The following is a 20,039-nucleotide window of genomic DNA, read 5'->3' as shown; positions in this document are numbered from 1 at the left end:
CATATGCTGCAGCACTCCGGGCACTCCTCTCATGTACTGCGCGCGTGCACAAATAAAGGGGCGAAATCAGAGGGAGGGAGGGTGGGACCAACAGCGTTTTGGGAGACGCTGCGATTCAAACTCCGGACAGCAGCTTTAAGCAGGCGCCTGCGCTGTACTGGGTTCCCTTTTCACCCTGGCCTCTAAAAAATGTTGACCCCCCCAATTGTCATTGTATAATTCGCACTCTGGGGGAGACCCACATCACTCCGCGGCCAGACGACAGATGAATTGCGCATGCGCAAAGTCACTACAGATCCCATCCAGACTTACGGAGCAGAATATAAATGAAAATGTTTCTTCAGTGTCATGCTAAAATAAACCACAGCATTTAGCCTCTAGTAAGAAAACATATTTTGGGTGTTTTATATTCACTTTTTGGTCTCTTCCACAACGTTATTCCTCTCTCCTACAACATTGATTACAATTACATGCAAACTGGGAAATATGCAAATTAGGCGATGACGTCATTTAGCGACTTCTAGCAACTTTTAGGACAGCCAACAGCGACTTTCCTTGCTGAGGAGTTGGCAACAGTGCTCCTGGCGCAGCTCTCTGCGTCCCTGGCGAATCAGCGCGTTTGGGTGATCATTTTTCATCTGATCTGATTGATTCATGATACCTGTCAATCAAAGTCACCCCTGGCAGCGTACACAGACACATACTGAGAGAGACAGACAGACCACAACAACAAGACAGAAGATGATGGCGGCAGCAAAAGAAAATTCGGTTGTTTCTTTACGAAATAATCCTTTTACAAGGCATTCGCTGGAGGAAAAAAAAAGGATAAAGGAGCTAGGACCGGAGCAACCTGATTTACAAATCCAGCAGCAGGCAAGTGACCATGGACGGAGTTACACCCGGGGCTTCTCCCGCCTGTGTTATGCTAAACACAGCTGGCTAGCTGGATGTGAAGTTAGCAATGCTCTGTATTGCTTTCTCTGCTTGCTTTTTCAAAGTGTTGGCACTGAAGTTCTGTGGACAACAACGGGGGTCAGAGACCTGAAACATCTCTCTGAAAAATGCAAACGGCATGAAGGTAGCCGTAGCCACCTTGACAACAGCATGAAGCTACAGTTTTTTGGCCGTGTTAGCATTGCTGAACAACTAGATGAGGGCTACAGAGTTGGCATTAGAAGGCACAATGAAGAGGTGACAAAAAACTGTCACATACTGTCCAGGACAACAGACTGTGTGAAATTTTGTGGGGCCTTTGAGTTGGCTTTACGTGGCCATGATGAGAGTGAGAGCTCTGTTAACCCTGGGATATTTTGTGGGTTGGTGGATTTTGTTGCTTCTCTGGATGGAGCTTTGAAAGAGCACCTTGAAACTGCCACTGTTTTTAAGGGTACTTCAAAAACTGTCCAAAATGAGCTCCTGGACTGTATGTTGTCTGTTGCAAGGGAGCAAATAATTAAAGAAGCCCAAAAGAGTGTTTTTGTGTCAATCCAGGCAGATGAGACAACAGATATTTCAACACAGTCACAACTTGTGCTTGTACTACGCTACATTGATGACAAACACAGTGTGCAGGAAAGATTTTTTGAATTCATTCCTCTGCAGTCAGCTACGTCTGAGTCCATTGCTACTGCATTAACAGAGCGTCTTGCTGCCATCATTCCTGAGGATCAGAAAAGCAAGCTAATCTGCCAGGCGTATGATGGAGCCAGTGTGATGAGGGGTGCCACTGCAGGTGTTCAGAGGAAAATCAAATATGTGTACCCAAATGCCCACTCTATCCACTGCTATGCACACCAACTCAACCTGATCATGCAGCAGACCACCTCTCACATTTCCAATGTGAGAATTTTTTTTTCTGACCTGGGTGGATTTGCCAGCTTTTTTTCCTGATCACCCAAGCGTACAGCTGTTCTTGATAAAATGGTGGCCCATAGACTGCCAACATCCAGCAATGTCAGATGGAACTTTCACAGCCGAGCCATCAACACTGTTTGAGCACAGAGAGGATCTCATTCAGTGTTTTCAGAACATACAAGACTCAGGTGACTTTGATGCCAGTACCATCAGAGAGGCAGGAGCCATGGCCATGCTGCTGGAACATCAGGACTTTAAGTTCTTTCTGGAACTTTTTCACCACATCATGCCACATGTGGACCTCCTCTATGCCAAGCTCCAGAAGAAGAACATAGATGCAGTCCACATAAAAGTGAGCATCCAGCAGTTTGAACAGGACATGGAAAACATCAGGTAATAAGTATTCCTGTCAGTAATATGATCATCACATTTTTCAACATGATCTCTTTTCCCCTTTTTGGTTATTATTATGACTTCTCCTTACCCTTCACAGAAATTCTCTCCATTCCATGGGTGAGCAAAGAAGTGGCTGTCCGACAGCAAAGAGGCGTCGGGCACTCAGTTCAGAGGATCGTCAAAGGGTTGCAGAAGACGTGAGTTTATGTTGTAGAAATCTCATAGTCGATGTTTCATTGGAGGTTGTAATGTTTGTTAGAGGAGAAATGTGTTTTGAAATATGGCATTTAAATATGTCATTGTCATGTTGCAGAGATCATCTAATCACAATCCGTTTAATGAAAATTATTCAAAAATTTTAAAAATCATGTCACAATTGCAGTAGTCAATAATAGCAAGATATTTTTCCAAAACCATGCAGTAACAGAGGGTAACAGTGTCAACAAAAGTATATTCATTTCATATCTATTTTTTCTCTATATGTTTTTGTATCCTTCTCTCTGTAGATCTGCAACACCGTTCTGGGACACACCAAGGAGCGCTTCTCCTTCACCGACCATCTCGTCTGTGCAACCTTGTTGCAGGGGGACAGGTTTGAAGAACATCACGGGTCATTTCCTGAAGAGGCACTGCAACGCACTTTGAAGGCCTACCCGATGCTGAATGGAAGCAAGCTGAAGACAGAACTCGGTCTCATCTACAGCAAAGTAGAGTTCAGAGCCTGCTGTGGTGCACTTGACCTATTCCAGCTGTTTATGGAGAACAATCTTGAAGTCGTCTTTTCAGAAACTGTCAATCTTTTAAGGATCCTGATCACCACACCCATGACCACAGCTGAAGCAGAGAGGTGTTTCTCAACCTTGAAAAGAGTGAAAACTTTTGTCAGAAACATCCAGGAAAGGCTGAATGCCTTGGCCATGCTCTCCATGGAAAAGAGACTTGTTTGTGAAATGACAGATTTCAATCAGAAAATCATTAATAAATTTGCTGGCCTGAAGGAGAGGAGAGAAAAATTTATGTTCAAGTAATTGTTTTGTTGTGTTGTAATGCCCGTCTGCTAGTGCGCCCCCCCAAAATATTTTATCACCAGCCGCCACTGCTAAGAATACTGAGCGAACATATGCCATGGACACAACATAGCTGGTATTTTTTTGGCCTTTTGTTGACCTTATTTGACAGGTTAGCAGAGAGGCAGGCAGGAAAGTAGGGAGAAGAATGGGGGGAAGACTTGCAATAAAGGGCCATGAGGCTAAGTTAAACCCAGGCCACTGCATTGGGGCCCATGTTTATGGGTTGCCCACTCAACCAGTTGAGCTATCTGGGCGCCCATAATTAGTATTATGTTATTTTTTACTCCAATTGTCTTTCATTTAAACGTGCTGGGAAGACCATATTTCATACACCAACCATAGGCCAACATCTACATATTCTGTGCATGCTCACATACTGCCGAGCATCGCTACCCTTGTTGTCACTACAAGGACTGTATGTGCAGACTCCAGTTAAGGACTGCATGTGGACAACTGCAGAGAGATCCGTAGGGACTCTAGCGGACTTGGGCAGCTGATGAGATTCATGTCATATGGACCATTACGCACTTGTGGATGCAAAAAGTATAACGCTGCCTGTACAGGGATATAGCTAGGCAGATTCTGTTTATTGATAGCAGAACCTGAGTACCAGCATCTATAAGCCTCTCTAATTAGCACCATTTAAGCATTATATATCACTATTGTTTAATCTGTGCACAAACACACACATCTATATGTTTGCAAGCGTCACTGAGATATGAATTTCATTTTCTCCCCAAGTCCATGAGACTGTACTGACTGCACATGCAGCGAGCGCATCGATTGTGCGTGAAGCAGGAAAACTAATGATGCTCATAGCAAATGCTCATTACGAGCAGAGTCTGCACGAGGAGATTCTGCACCATCCACACCTTTATAACTCATCATGTAAAGAGTTGTAATTGAAGTAGGCACTGCCGGACTTAGGAGGTGCTTTGATTTATTTTGCTTCAGAGCCCAAACATGGTGGGAAGCTCTAAGTTCTCCAGAAGTCCTGTGCTAGGCCTGTCCACTCTGCTCATCACACTTCAGAAATAACCAGACTGACAGTTTGATCTGGAACCAGCTGATGCATCCTGAAGAAAGTACAAAGTCAAACAAAGACAGCCTTTCAGAAACATCCACTGAACACCTGTGCATTCTTATGTATTCAGTGAGAGGAGCAATGCGACCATCTGCATTACTACAACTACATGTTTGTCAATTCAATGGATGTGAAGCGATTCATTGGTCAAAGAGTTTCTATTAGAATTTTGCTCAATTCAGACAGACACGCCAGCTGTTCTCCCTTTTCCAGCCTTTATGGTAAACAATATTGTTGCCAACAACAGCTTTACATTTAATAGACAGTATATGGTGCAGTGAAAAAAGTTATTTGTCCCCCTACAGTTTCTATTTTTGCATATTTCTCACACCTAATAGTTACAGATCGTCAAAATAGTATTTATATTTATTGAATATTAGACAGAGATAGCCCACAAAACACAAAATTCAGTTTTCAAATGATGATTTTTTGAAATCCTATATCACCCCTGTGAAAAAGTAATTGCTCCCCTTGGCACAAGGAGGGCACCTAGTTACTGGTTGGGCTACATCATAATGCCAGACAGGCTCTATTCAGTGATGTTTAGATTCAACAAGCCTGATGAGAATTGAGTTTAAGTATGGTTGGTGAAACTAAACTCAACTGCCAAATGAATTTGGTCATTTTGGTAGCTAAAGGGGCAATTATTTTTTCACATTCGGGAATATGGACTGGGCACCATTTATCCTTCAAAAAATAAAATCATCATCTAAAAACTGCATTTTAAAATTAGTTTGATGATGTGAAACATTTTTTTTGTGCCAAATATGCAAATATAGAAGATTTCTGTATGGGGGCAAATACTTTTTCCCGACACTGTAAGGGCGGCATCACTAGACAATTACAACTCTCAGCAGGAAAGCAAAAAACAAAAAAGCTCCATTGGTAATATGTCAAACTATTCCATTAGGCTTGTCTGTGATAGTAGTTCGATTTGGTTTGCTTAATCGCGAAGCCGTGATGTACTGGAAGACCTTTTCTCCCCTCAAAGCCCCTTAAATTCCCTCCTCGAGAGAATCGATGCTCTGGTGTGGTGATTGAATGTCTAGCAGAGCAGATGGCTTGGGAAGATAATATCTTTGAAGAATACTAAACATATCATGACTGTTTACCATATGCAGGGAAATCTTCGTGTGCAGCATCAGTGCATGTGAGAAGCCAGACTAAAGTAGAATAAATTATTATGACATAGGGAAAAGTCATTTAATCTGCTTTTTACAGGCCGACTCCCTGTTTCTGCGGTGCATATGTTGCTGTCACACACGAGCAGCACGCCAGCACACAGTGTTTGGTTAAAACATCTCTGAAACAGACCTCCTCCTTCGAGAGGCCAGCTCTTTGATGTGATATAATATATAAAGGCAGTGGGGGGATAAACAGCAAATTGAACACAACACACTGATATTTTCAATGTACTGTATTCCACCAGTCACTTTTTTCCCACTTGCTAAATCCTAATCCCACAGAAATTGTGTCGGGATTATACACAAAAGGCGCATTTTGGACATGGATTTGCATGGATGGATTAGTAAGGCCTTGTAATGGAGGCTCGTATTTGTAGAGAAACCTCCATATTCTTGTTGTTGCACATTAAAACGATGCTGCGCTCCACTTCATGTTAACACACATTACTCATCTCCCACCCGGGGAGACCAGATAATTTCTCATTGCTATAAAAGTCAGGAATTTATATGTATCAGCGAGAAACAGATGCCCGAGTCGGAAATATTCTGCTTCATAAGGGCAGTTTCACGCGTCAACAACAAGCCACTCAAGACAACAGACACCAAATGCTGTATGTTCATTTACAGCTTAGGGCTTCAGACAGTGATACAGCGGATTGGGAGTGCTTTGAACCCCCGAGGATGATGTTGCCTTTCACTGTCACCCTGCCCACATTTTGCCTTGAACAAACTGGCGCTCACAAAACAGAAAATTGCAAATACAACAAAACCATTAAGCACTAACTGTATTCATTCAGGCTCCACAAGACACAGCCCCTCGCCTTTCAATCGCATCCTTTGTACAAAAACAAACCAGTTATACTGTCATAGCAGTCGTGTAGAATGCATTTACATATACATTTGCTTATCTAATGGGAACCATATCGGCAGTTCGGGAATAACCCGAGGCCTTTATACTGTCTCCTAATCCTGAAATTTGGGGTATGTCAAATCAATGCTTGTAGTGAATAAAAAGAACTCAAAGAAAGGAAAGGAAAGGAAGGAAAGTTCCTCTCATTCTCGTTTCCTCCCATTTCGTACACAAAACAGAGAACATTTGTGTGACTAAGTCCTGGAATAATTTGTCTGCGTCCTTGGCACAGTCACAGTCATCATGGAGGATGGGAGCCTGGTTGTTGCCTGCAGACATTTTGAGTAATCACATCTGCGGCAAACAGGCAACGCACCATGTTCAGACCATATCTTTTTTCACAGCAGGTACAAATTAAACAACTAATTATAGGTGTCTTGTTGCTGGAAACCTGTGAATTGGCAGTTCTCTGTCACGTACAAACCCTAAGCTATGGGTCACTTTTACACTTTGAAATGAACCATTTCCTGGCCCTCCTTTAGGACTGGGACATCCTCTTAACCAGTATGTGAAGGCTGGTTTTTGGATGTTGCTATTTCAGAGCTGAGTTAAACTTCAGCATGTCAGCCCAGTTGTTACCTTAGATAGCACTTGTTGAATATGGGCACAGTTGTGACATAAAAAGAGCATAGATTCCAGCATCACCCCTGGGTTGCATGCCCAAATATGTTTTTCTTTAAAGTAGGCATCCAAACAGCTCTGAATCAGAATGAAACAACACTTTTTGCCCTAATCATACTTCACTGTATATATACTGATCAGCCACAACATTAGGCTCGTAACCACCTGTCTAACACTGTGACACTTGTCGGTCCCCCTTATGTGGTCAAAAATGCCTTGAACCATTGGGTCTGGACAAGAGGACCTCTCCATGGGGCCTGGCACCAGGACGGTGGCAGTGAGTCCTTTGGGCACTCTGGGAATCAAATTTGTTCCACTGCACCCCGTTGATGCTTGATCACAATGGGGTGTAGGAAGTTAGGTCAGATCAACATCTAGGGTGATTGTCATGTTCCTCAAGATGTTCCTGACTGTTTGATGTTTTTGAGATGTGTTGGGGTGCATTTTCCTGCTGGGGTAGGCCAGTGACACTTGGGATTTCCATTTGCTTGAAGGAGTGTGCTTGTTCTGGGACAACGTTTATTTGGATGTCTAAGTCTTATCAATACAGATGCAAAAATCCAAGGTTATCCAGCAGAACACCACATAGAACCAATATGATCAATGCTATTCACTTCACCAGGCAGTGGTTTTAAGGCTCATCAGTGTCTAATTCTAGAACTAACTCACCTGATCAAGCACCTGATGAAAATAGCATCAGCTAGCAAGCCTGCAAATGATTGCCTTTTCCTCTATCAAGGGTAGAACTGAGGTGCAGCAATAATAGCTAAATGGGGACAGATTTAGCAGCCTACCACGGCCTGCGGCCATTTGGTTATTTTAACGTTGTTGATTCCCAGTGTGCCAAAATACTGTTTCATGGTTGCTTCTTGCTCCCAGGAATTATAGACATTCAGGGGACATAAAAGATGCATTCTCATGGTGCATTATGTGCATGAAACCAAAAGTGTGAGATGGACATCAGTTCTGCCTCTTCCCACAGCAGGAAAACAGCAAAGTGCTTCGGTGGCAAATAATCTGCCTACAGGACATGTGCAGAGTGGAAGCCTTAACAGTGTTGTTATTGAAATAAGGCAATATGCTCCTCTGTGTGTGTGCCCTGTGTGCAATGCTGGTCTGCTTTAAAATGGCCACACTTTATATAAATGAACCGACTCGAAGATATCCAGTTTAACTGACATGCATTTGCGTGTTTAAGTCCCTTCTGCAAGACCCAGAGCTGGAAATCAGTGCCAGGACAGAGATGCAAATCAGTGGAGCAGCAGGCAGAAAGTGGCATTCATCAATGTTTGATGGGCTTCTATCTTTCTTAGCGGCAGTCTGGCGAAGTCGCAACAGCACAGAGAGATTAGCAGGAGGCAAATATACACAGCTAAACAGCAGCACCGAGGGTCATTACCATGCCGTGGCTTGCCGAAATCAGCATTTCACTTAGGAGACACATTTAAGAGAGGAGAAACAAGAAGAAATCGTTCCATTTTCATCAACATCTTTGAAACTCTGGGAAGCTTGTCAGCTGCTCCATGAGTGAAAGCCCTTTTTTGTTTTCCAGTGTCTGTCATTCATTTAAATATAATGGAGGGAAAAGTGTGTGTTTGCAGTACTCACGGTTATTTTTAACACGTCAGCTTCCATTAGTTTTCTCAAAGACTAATTTCATGTCCAATAATTGCTGAGATTTTGACACTTGTTGCAGAATAGGCTTGTCACCTTTGAAGAACATTTCAATCATGTTAATTAGTTCAGTTTTAAAACAATTTTTTAAAGCTTCAAGTGGTAATTCTGCTTGGTAATGCCGGAGTTCAGGTAGCTGCACTCACAACTAAATCACACTGTTGAAAATGATTTTTATCATCCTCATTATTATCTATTTATTAATTTGTTTTAATTCATTGGGAACTGAAGCTTGAGTGGTGGCCTTAATGATGATGATGTTTTGAAATGAGCAATGTCTTGTCCCAATTGTACAGACATAAAGATTAATTTAACGGTGGAACATCTGAGAATTAGCTAAAGTGATCAACTGAGGAGCAGCGTACTACCAGAAGGTCATGGTATTGGTGTCCACATCTATTGTAAAAAATAGGGAAAATGCACATTTCCTCCAAAAGCTCTTTGGTTCCCAAAACTCTGAGGGGACAGTCACAATAACACTGCTGCCTTAGCTCTGCGTTAGCAAGACCATATTATACCATAACACTGTTTGAGAGGGTTACAAGCAGAGGGGTCTAACCCACAAAAAAATCCAAACTGAGTTTTATATAATTTCTTTAACCCTTACAAGGCCATGTTTCTGGAGAATTACATATACTAAAACATATACTAAAACCACCTAATCCATAAAATATCGATCAAGTCTTGCGAGGTTGCATTGTCGTAGACATTCGCCATATTGAATTTCAGCCAGTACGCGGCCCTGATAAGAGCTTCGTAATTGTGGCTTCGTTATAACGGCTCATATGGCTTTCTTGTTTGAAATAAGCAAATTTGGGGCCAATGTAAATATCTTACCAAACATACGGGTGTGTGCATATTTTATTTTAATTAGCAATCATAAACAAGTCACAAGTGTTGAGCCGAGAATGTTCGGTTTCGGCTGTGTGTATGAGTTAGCATGAACCGAGTATACTCGGTCCCGGCTTTTTAAGGGTTAATATTTCATGGTCTAGATTTTGGTGGAAAAGTGGTTACAGTGGCACTTCGAATGTTAGATGACTCTTGACAACACAAAACTTTGAACCCAAGTGGGTGAGACTACTCTACTTCCAAAGCCTTCATTTAGAAAGGGTTTCTGAGCAGTTTGTATTGTCAGGAGCTGCACTAAAGGTCCATTAGTACAGTGTAAAACTGCCTCATTTTGGTATCTGAGGTAGTCTCATACAGTTATTCTAACTGTTCTGAGCTGCGTATCAATAAATATCTACTTTAGCAATATATTACCACTGTCAGTAACATTTTACAATTAGCTGCCCTTTACACTTAATTCAATTTAATTTTATCTATATAGCACAGATTCACTACAGATGTCATCTCAAAGCGCTAGCATTCTAAGGTACAGATGTTACGAATTACAAACAGAAAACTCAACAATCCAGAGACTTCTTTAGATTCCTTATGAGCAACAGTGGGAAGGAACTAAAAAAATCCCTGCAATAGGAATGGGATAAAAATTTCAGACAAACCAGGACGGCAGCTATCTAGTAGAAATGCTGTGAGTTCAGCATAAAATTTTATTGCTTTACTTGTCGAGAGCTGTCTGCAGCAATAAGAAGCAACACCAGACCAATCCTGGTTTTTGGTTGCATTTGTTTGACTTATTTTCTTTGCTGGCAATTCCTTCAACATGATTGAAAAGAAGTTTGAATACATCCTCTGGGAGGCACTACTTCTTCTTCAGGTAGATCAGATCCTGCAGTGACTCACTATGGCCTCTTGAAAGGTTTTATAAGCCGGTTACCACGACGACCTCACTGAATATCTTTGCAACACAGTACATACATGGATTAGACTAGAATACAATGACTTTATTGATCCCCGAAGGGAAATTCAATTAGACACAACACTCAAATTTCCTTCCTAAAAGACTAAATGCTGGGTTATACTTTCCGCTGCACGGAAATGAGCTGCACGGAAATCCGTGCAAGAGACCGTGCGTGACTTTATACTCCGTGCGGTGTCTGCTCCCAAACGGCAGGGGGCAATGTATCGCAAACACATGTCTACCTGGTCTACTCTGGTAATAAACTAGAGCAGAAGAAGTTTGCCATTGTTTACACCACTTACAACACATCATTTTACAGAATAAAAGCATTTCAGACGTGAGCTTTAATTTCAGACCATGAATTGTTCATAACCCAGTGGTCACGGGTTATGGTGACCTCTGTGTGATGGATCATATAACTGCACGTATTTCTAGACTTCAGCTACAAGGAGGCCCTGGAGCTCTGCCATGTTTTTCTATGCCGCTCTGTCTGTGTAGTTAGAAAAATGTGGAGGTGCACGGCGCAGAAATTTTCCGCGTGAGAAGGGCTGCTCGAGGGGGCGTAGCTGCAAAAATGATGCAATTTTTCTGCACGGAGCCGCACGGACCTCACGGACGTGGAAAGCATAAAACAGGCCGTCTCATGCTGCAAAAAAAAAAAAAAAAAAGCCCAAACTACCAGAGCCTCCTCTGTGGGACTCCTATGGTGTCTGACAGCAAGGACATTGGCTGCAGATCCTTTGGTTTGGGCCTGTGAGGACTGGACTTCAGATTGGGATTGGGAGTTTGAATGCTTGGTCAGCTCCATGGAATCTTGGTCATGTTCCTCGAGAAGTTTTTGTGTTGTCACAACATCCTGCCAGGTAGAATGCTGGTGGGTTTGATCAAGAATAACATTTAGGTAGGTGGTAGGTGTTAAAGTGATATTAATATGAATGCCAGGACCCAAGTTTCCCAACGAAACATTGTATTATTAACGAGATGATTTATGTTATACACTTAACTTGTCGGTGGTTATTCAGCATAAATGACATAATATGCAAAATACCATCAAATCTGTCATTTCTTCACCTTCGGATGATAATTTTAGGTAGTTTTAACAATATGTGCACAGTATCTTTTAACAGAATGTATTAGTCTTAGGATTAGGATAAGAGCTTCTCATGTCTTGTATCAAGATTATGTTTAGATCCAGTTGAGAGCGACAGCTGTTCCTGTTTGGCATCGTAATACATTTTACGTCGTATGCATCAGGAAATTACGGATATTGTTGATCTGTGATGTCATGTGCAACTTTCTGAACAGATGTTTTGAAGTCGAGTTGGGTTTGATTTGCTTGCTGTCAAATCGTGGAAATTCAAATTTGAGAAATTAGGAAAAGCAAACTACAAACAGCACAGCTGAGTGGGGCAGCGCGAGACACGAGTCCGTCAAAGCAAACACACTATTGGCATATTATTGTCAGAATCACCATGTTCGAAGTTCTATATGCTGATAGGAGTCTGAATTAATTGAATTCGGACTGAGCTAAATTTAAATGTGTTTTCAGGGTTTGTATCCAGCGTTTGTTTCTTCACCTCACTCTACATTTCGGTCCAAAGATGGAACAGGACCCGAGGCGTGCCGACTGAAAAGAAAATACAGCATAACACAGGGTACGCTTACATACCTATAGAACAATTTGATAGTCATGAATTATTTGGTTTTTTTGGCTCCAGTTCCAAAAAGGAAAAGACAAGATGAAAGGAAGAAGCAGACAGGGCGATAGAGAGATGACAGTTGTTTTTGTGAAACTCTCATCTCAAAAGTCTGACCTGATCACCAAAAAATAAAGGCTATAATGCATTACAGACTTAAAAAGCATCACATGGAAACTGCTGAAAGTACATTTGTTCCCTTCTGGCTGCCTTCCCTCTGACTGCAGTTATTAGCTATTTAGCAGATATTAGACGGCCCTCGTTAGCTAATGACCTGCCACACACACAACTGCTGCTGATTCAGCACAGCCGTTCAGGCAGAGCCAAGCTAAGCACTGTAGCACATAACACAGCTGTATGTGCAGGAGTCCAGCGCTGAAATAATACTAAGCTAATACAATTACATGCCATTGTCTGTCTCTTCGCTGGCAAAACGGAAAAGTTCACCGTCTGTTTTTTGCTTATCTAATAACAATCACCTCTCAAGTACATGACCTTTTCAGAGAACGGGGATCAATACGGCTTGCCATGATGCTGCAAGCAAACCACTGTTTACCTTAGCGTATCTTTCACTCATTTAAAAAGGTCAACAGACTCTGTTATTCTGATAGGGCGAGAACCCTGCCCTTTCCTTTTTGGATTGATCTGAAGGTTCTTGCAAAATGGACTATACTTGTTCCTGCTATCCATCTTATCTCTGTGTCGTTTGGTATGTGTGACCATGTGTGTGTCTGTGTGTGTGTGTGATAAGAAAGCTTGTACAGAGCATGTGTGTGCTCAGGAGTCTGGTGCAGTTCATGTATTGTAACACTCTTCAAAGAGACAGGTCAAAACACAGTTTTATCATCAAGCAGGTTCAGCTGCCCTTTGAAGGTCTAACGAATATTTCTTGCAGCCGTGGCCCTCTTTTGGGTGTGTGTGCAAAACACTACAGAGGCAGTTGTTGTGGGGGAAGTAGCAACAGCGGCAGCTATTGAAGTTTGGGAAGAATGAAGGCTAAGGATTAGGCCGTTCAAACATCGTTGTCCTGTGCAAGCCTTGATATGACTGCACCTGGGAACAGGCTGTTCTGTACAGCGACAGTTTCCCAGAGTGGAGGAGCAGCGCTGTCAGGGCAACAAAACAGGCTCACAGGAGTTGGAGAAATGAACTCAAAGCGTGAAATGTGCTCAAAGTGTGTAAAGATGTCACAAAGAAATGGTTTCAAGAATTAGGTGCAATATTTTTTTTTACCTTTTCTCTTCATTTCAGAACTTTCTAAGGTCTGACAAAAATGATAAATTCTCTGTTTTCTCACAAAGGAAAACCTCTTTGCAAGAATACAAATTTATATATGTATATATACTGTCAGTCACTCTGACCTCTGCAGGTTTACTTTCTATTGCTTCCACTTCAAACTTTTGCTTTACTCAGGTGCACTGCTCCCGTGTAATCCTGTTGGGATTGGCAAAAGTAATCCTGTCATTTCTCTTGCACAGGGAAGGTGAGCATTTTTAGAAATTGTGCTCATTTCCTGAAAATTGCCAGAGACCAGCCTGGCCTTTGTAATGTCAAGAGGCTGAGCAAGTTGTCAGAATGGATTCAGGGCAGTTAACATACATTTTTATCACATCCTGCTATAGGAAGTGTTCAATACAGATATGTAATAGAGAGCAAATTTATTGGAGGAGAATGTGAGAATAAGTGTCTGCTTTGATCAGTGCCGGGCGAGTTAAATCAAAAACGTTATCAGTTCCTCATCACACAATATTCTTCTATATTGCTGCATGAATTCTTCAACAGAAGAAGCAATTATGATATAAATTATCAAATGTTAGTCAGCTGGCTCCCAAATAAACCCACATTCCTAAGCACATTTTTTTATTGCTTTTAGTAAACTCCATTATTGGTCCACCAAGTAACGCAGTGGAGTGATGATTGATGTGCGTTCGTCCTTCCGTTTGTTTGTCTGTGAGCAACACGACTGAAAAACAGACTGACAGATATGAATGAAATTTTCAGGGAAGGTCAGAAATGACACAAGAACCAAGTGATTAGATTCTGGAAGTGATGCGGCTTATAGTCTGGATCCACAGATTCGTTAAAGATTTCTGTATCATTGCGAGACAGCAGCATGGCGTCACTATGACAACAAGTGAACACTATGTCAGCGGCCTTGCCTGGAAAATCCAGACTGACTTTATTTATGTATTAATATAAATACAAATAAAGGCAGTCTGGCATTGCGATGATAGGAGACGATTTCAAAAAACACAGATGTGACGCACAAACAAATCGACCTTGTAGTCCATGTAGTCCAAACAACAATGGCATGCAGCCGAGAAAGCGTCGCGGTGAATGATTACTGCCGTTTTTGTCACAAAAATCTGCGAATACATGGGGTACTCTCAAGTACAACACTTATTTTTGAAAAGGCTACGCAACAAAAGACTCCTTCCGAACGATTAGCGGTGTTAGGAATAACTTTAAATCGGAGCCAAACCAAGTCGGTGCGTATGTGTAAAAGTTGCTTAAATTTACTCACACGTTTGGAATGGGATTTTCCTCTGTACAAACAATGGCAAGAAGCCGAAAGTAACGAGCCATCCACTGCCTCCTCATTGTCGGAAACGTCAAGTGAAAAGAGGCAACGACTAACGCCATCCAAAATGCCAAGAGACCACAAAAAGATTCACTTTGGCCCCCCTCCTCTCTCTCTCTATCTCCTTCTTGTTTTACGGCGGTAGCCCCCCTCCTCCTCATCCGGCATCATCTTTATGGGTAATCCAGGCGCTGAAGATGACGCAGCACTAACTCCCGCCTCCCGTGCTATGATTGGTCGTACCAAACTGTACCCGGGAGTGAAACGCGATTCAATTCGCACAATGCCAAACTGACTCTCCTGTATCTCCTAACATGGAGATAGGAGATTACATGGAGATTCAGTTTGGATTTTCCAAGCTATCAGCGGCCTGCTGACGATCACATGATTGTGATTCAACTACAAATCCACCACTGCGGAGTTTTCAGGACTTATCTGCCAGAAATCACACAATTGATTAGATTGAGTTATTTTTGAGTCCCATCAATTCCCGCCGTCCACTACGTATTTAGGTGATGTGATTCATTATCCGTGCATGACGTACAGATGTGTAACACACGCCTGTGCTTAGTGCAATGTCATTCTGTTTGTGGGTACATCTACATTAAATGGCCACTTTAAATACTGCCATGATTTCGGCCACAGTTTGTTTTTAAGATTTCAGCCGACGGAAATGATACAACAACTGAGCAGCCTTGGCAGAGAACTGTTCTTTTCTTATTGTGATTAATGTAATTATTGAATTTCAAATGAACTTTCTACTTGCTATATAACTGCAGTAATCTGTAATAATCATACTGGAATACAATCTTAAATAGTGCATTAATATGTGAAGAGTATAAAGAAGAAGTACATTAGGTATACTAGATTTTAAAGGTCCACAATGATTACAGGATACATATTGCAGTGTGAATTCTTCAACTGAAGATGCAATTATGATATAAATTATTCAATGTTACTCAGCTGGCTCCTGAAAAAGTTCCATCAAACATCTTCAAAGTCTCCACAAACCCCCACAATACAGGTAACAAGAGTTGTTTATTGACCATCAATAGCTCACATTGGCTTCACTCTGGTGGATGAGTCCATGCATGTAAAACTTTTTTTTTTTTTTTTTCACAATTTTTGACTTCTGAAGCACTTTTTTTTAAAAACTGATTTTAGTAAATGCAAATTCCACTATTGTGATTAGTAATTTTAATATAATTACTGAATTTCAACTAAACTCTCCACTTGCTATAAAAACTGCAATAATCTGTAATAATCATACTGTAATACAATCCTAAATAATGCATTAATATGAATCTGAAGAGACAAGTTCTGTATTTTGGACTGTAAAGGTCCATAATTATTCTAGTAGCAGTTAAATGCGCATTAGACAACATTATGATTTTACATTCAGAATTGCTTTTAATGACAAACACAACCTGAATTACATTCATTGCATTCAGGGATTCGACACATCTCGTGCACTTAATAAAATAAAGAGGTCAATGTCAAACCGTGTTCATGGAAGACTAAAAGAAACGGCGAGGAAACAAAAAAAGAATGATCAGATGTTCATATATTACGATCAGGGAGCATTCCAGCTGAGAGAGAAAAGGATAAAGTACCACAAGTGCAATTGACAGACTGCTGTGACTAATGTCAAGGAGAGCTTTCATCTACTATTTTAAGCTTGCAGCATATTTCAGAGGAATAAATTGCATCTACTTCGGAGTCCTGAAATGATAAGTGTAGTCTGCCCATTTTCTACCTCAAAGAGTTCCCTTATAGACGGCCTTTGTCAGAGCTCCTGTTAGATATTTAATGATACAACACATACAATATGCTATTATATGCTGGAACACAAACACACGAGCCGGCGGAACAGACTGAGTTCTCCCCAGAGAGTCAATAAGTCTGCATGCTCAGTCGCTGAGCATAATTGATGAAGTGCTGCTGTACTTGTGTATTCAAAAGTTTGATATGGAGCTCCTTAATGTTCCCTGAATTAAAATGCTGTTACGCAGTCGACTCCCTGCAGAGAAAGGCCACTTCGTATTTCTGTCAAGGTAGAAGAGAAAAAAAATAACATACACATTTCTTTTTCTTCCTTTTCTTGGCAGCTGGAAATAACATGGGGGATATTCCATCACTTGCCTCATTTTCTTGGTATGGCACGAGTTCTTCACAGGCAGGAAAATGCCAATAGGAGAATATTGAGCCAGATAACACACTATGACAGTGTTGCTTTAGTGAGGTGTCAGTGACATTACAGGAGATTGCTCCTGAAAGTGGAAAATCCAATCAGGCTGTGACTCTCCGTGGAGCTGAAGGCCCACAGACTACAGAATGATTCATTCAAATTCTTTGATCAGTCCAAGTATCTCCCAACTCCTCTGGGACTGAAGACAAACCGAAGAGAGGGAGTCGAGGAGTCGTTGTTCTGCTCGGATAATGCAGTGAGAATGTAATGCAGTGCAGTGTTGAATCACTGCTGGAAAACTGTCAGAATGAACAAATGGGTTTTATTACATTTACATGTTCATTTGTACACAACACAGTGCTGTCTGTGTGCTCAGCCTCAAGGAGTAATAATAACCCTAACCCTTAAAATAAATGAAAATCCATCTTTTTGTGAGTGGAATGAAAAACCGTCAGTATAAGGTTGATATATTAATAATGAATATTATGACTATTTTATCATAAGCAGTAAAGAAATCATGAAAATTGCAGTTTCTTCTCAGGAATTAAAGTGAATATTGCACTCTTCCCTTTCATCTAATTTCATCACAACCTGACAATGCAGAGAAAACCAGGCGGACGGACATGGCTGATACCAGAGGATCCAAAAATACATTAGATTGGACAGAAATATTTTACACGAGTGCAGGGCTGACCTGGGATGTTATTATCATCATCAGTCATTTAGTTCCAAGCTGAAAATCGCCCTTGGCTAGTGAGACATTCAGTCCAATCTTCAACCTTTTAAAGGCTCTGGCATTTTTATCCCCTCGGTCTTTTTTCATTGTGTGAATGGCCGGGGCTCGAGCATCAAGGCATGTCATTAAAGGATCATGAGCACATGACCAAGGCTTGTGGGTTTACGGCAAGAAACACAATATATTTATACATTTATTCATTTCGCAGATGCTGACGTGGTGACCCATAAGTCAAGGGGAGGGCAACGCTTCTGCAGTGACATCTGGGCATTATGCTCGGCCATATGCTACTATAGTTCTTTTATTTGAGTTCCTTGCAAAGGAAAACATATTTGGTTCGGGGATTAATAATAACATGGAGAGTAATAATGATAATTTCTTTAATTGTATTTATTAAAATGAGAGATAAACCAGGCAGAGGTCTGGTAATGGAGTGGTGATGTCACTTATTTCTCCACATCCTCAGACAGTTTAAACGATAAAGTGAAGTGACGTCACTTCAGTCTATTTTAGATTTCATGTGGTCAAAAAAGGTTTTCCACAGCGATTTCACATACGTTCTCTGATGTATAAAATCAGTAGAGTTCAGCTTCAAGATTTCTGTCCTGGTTGATTTGGAAAACAGAACACACGGTCACCATTTGTGGCAACCAGTGTGTTTTAAAGGCCAGTTCACTTCTATACACTACTGTTTAAAAGTGTTTTGTCATCCAGACAATTTCATGTTTTCCATGAAAACTCACACTTTTATTCATTTGCTAACATAACTGCACAAGGGTTTTCTAATCAAAAAACTAACCTTTCAACACCATTAACTGACACAATGTAGCATTAGAACACGGGAGTGATGGTTGCTGGAAATGTTCCTCTGTACCTCTATGGAGATATTCCATTAAAAATCAGCTGTTTCCAGCTAGAATAGTCATTTATCACATTAACAATGTCTAGACAAGGGGTGTCAAACATGTCGCCTGTGGGCCGAAACTGGCCCGATGGTGTCTAATCTAGTCCATGGGACGACTTTGTAAATTGTAAAAATTACAGAGAAGACATAAAATTAAAAAGAATTTCTATACGTTAAATTGTTTTGATCATGAAGTAAAATACTACATTGCTCATTGTTCTTTTGCCATTTTGTGTCTCATTTTTGTAATATTTTGTCTTGTTTTTGTTGTTTTGTTGTCTTTTGTGTCTGATTTGTTTTGATCTTAAAGTAAAATACTATATTGTTCAGTTCCAGATAGCTGTGACTAAATGTGCTGTGCCTTTGTAGAAACTCTGTGATGTGTAAGTTGTAATGTGTAAATGATAAACTGAGACATAATATTGATGAAATTTCTTTTTTTTTTTTAAAGAAATTTCAGGTTGTTCATGATTTTTTTTTTTGTAAAGCGATAATTCCTTAAATGTGAACATTTTAAAATATACATTTTTGCACTAACACAAAGGAAAAGTAGGAGTTGTGGCTATTTATCGGTTATTATGCTGGGATTTAACTGTTCCAGCCCACTTGAGATCACATTGGGCTGAATGTGGCCCCTGATGAGTTTGACTCCCCTGGTCTTGACTGTAGTTCTGATTAGTTTAATGTTATCTTCATTGAAAAAAAAGCTTTTCCTTTAAAAATAAGGACATTTCTAAGTGGCCCTAAACTTTTGAGAAGTAGTGTCGAATGTAAGGAAAAGATTTAGTGTATCCAAATAAATACTATGTCAAATGCAGAATGCCAGAGCCACTGGAAATGCAGATGACAGTTCATTTTGCACAACAGAACAGATAAACGAGCAAAGTCGCTATTGTACGAATACTACATGCACCAGTACGTTCTTTTTAAAGTCAGCTGCAGAACATACAGCAAGGAAAACAAAAAATGAACAATTTGGAATGCATCTCAAAGGTTCCACACTCTGTGTTGTGCACGTGCAAGTCCACTGTTTTGAGTCCGCAGCTGTCAGAGGAATGGGTGTAGAAACCCCAAATTAGCCTTATTACCACAGAAAGCTATTTGTGAGTGGCTTCTTCAGTATTTAGGAGGTCAATCAATCATTTTCCGTCATCACAGCAATGATAATAATCTCTGCCAAAACATGCAGGAAATGACGGTGACTTGTTTTGTAGTTGGGTTCCTGATTGACAATAATTATTAGTGCTCAGTGAGGAGTTACCGTGTGATTTTTGTGAGCATTTCAGAATAGAAACCACTACTTGTGTTCCTGAGAGAACAACTGTAATGTTAG

The 20,039-nt window shown here is 40.9% G+C and overlaps 1 protein-coding gene across 2 annotated transcripts; it reads left to right on the top strand.

Moving 5' to 3' along the window:
* The first annotated feature begins 246 nt into the window (after positions 1 to 246).
* On the top strand, positions 247 to 3,350 carry LOC127533217 (uncharacterized). Of its 2 annotated transcripts, none has more exons than XR_007941001.1 (3): positions 247 to 2,247; positions 2,348 to 2,447; positions 2,757 to 3,350. XR_007941001.1 is itself a non-coding variant. In XM_051945745.1 (3 exons), the coding sequence occupies exons 1-3, from the start codon at positions 1,952 to 1,954 to the stop codon at positions 3,276 to 3,278; spliced, it is 918 nt and encodes a 305-aa protein (XP_051801705.1). In that variant the 5' UTR covers positions 570 to 1,951; the 3' UTR covers positions 3,279 to 3,350. The 2 variants fall into 2 exon arrangements, 1 of the variants encoding a protein (XP_051801705.1); XM_051945745.1 differs by having other exon boundaries at positions 570 to 2,247.
* The last annotated feature ends 16,689 nt before the right edge of the window (positions 3,351 to 20,039 follow it).

The sequence above is a fragment of the Acanthochromis polyacanthus genome, chromosome 3 (assembly GCF_021347895.1).
Source record: "Acanthochromis polyacanthus isolate Apoly-LR-REF ecotype Palm Island chromosome 3, KAUST_Apoly_ChrSc, whole genome shotgun sequence".
Taxonomy (NCBI): Eukaryota; Metazoa; Chordata; class Actinopteri; family Pomacentridae; genus Acanthochromis; species Acanthochromis polyacanthus.
This window is presented reverse-complemented; position numbering and strand designations above follow the sequence as displayed.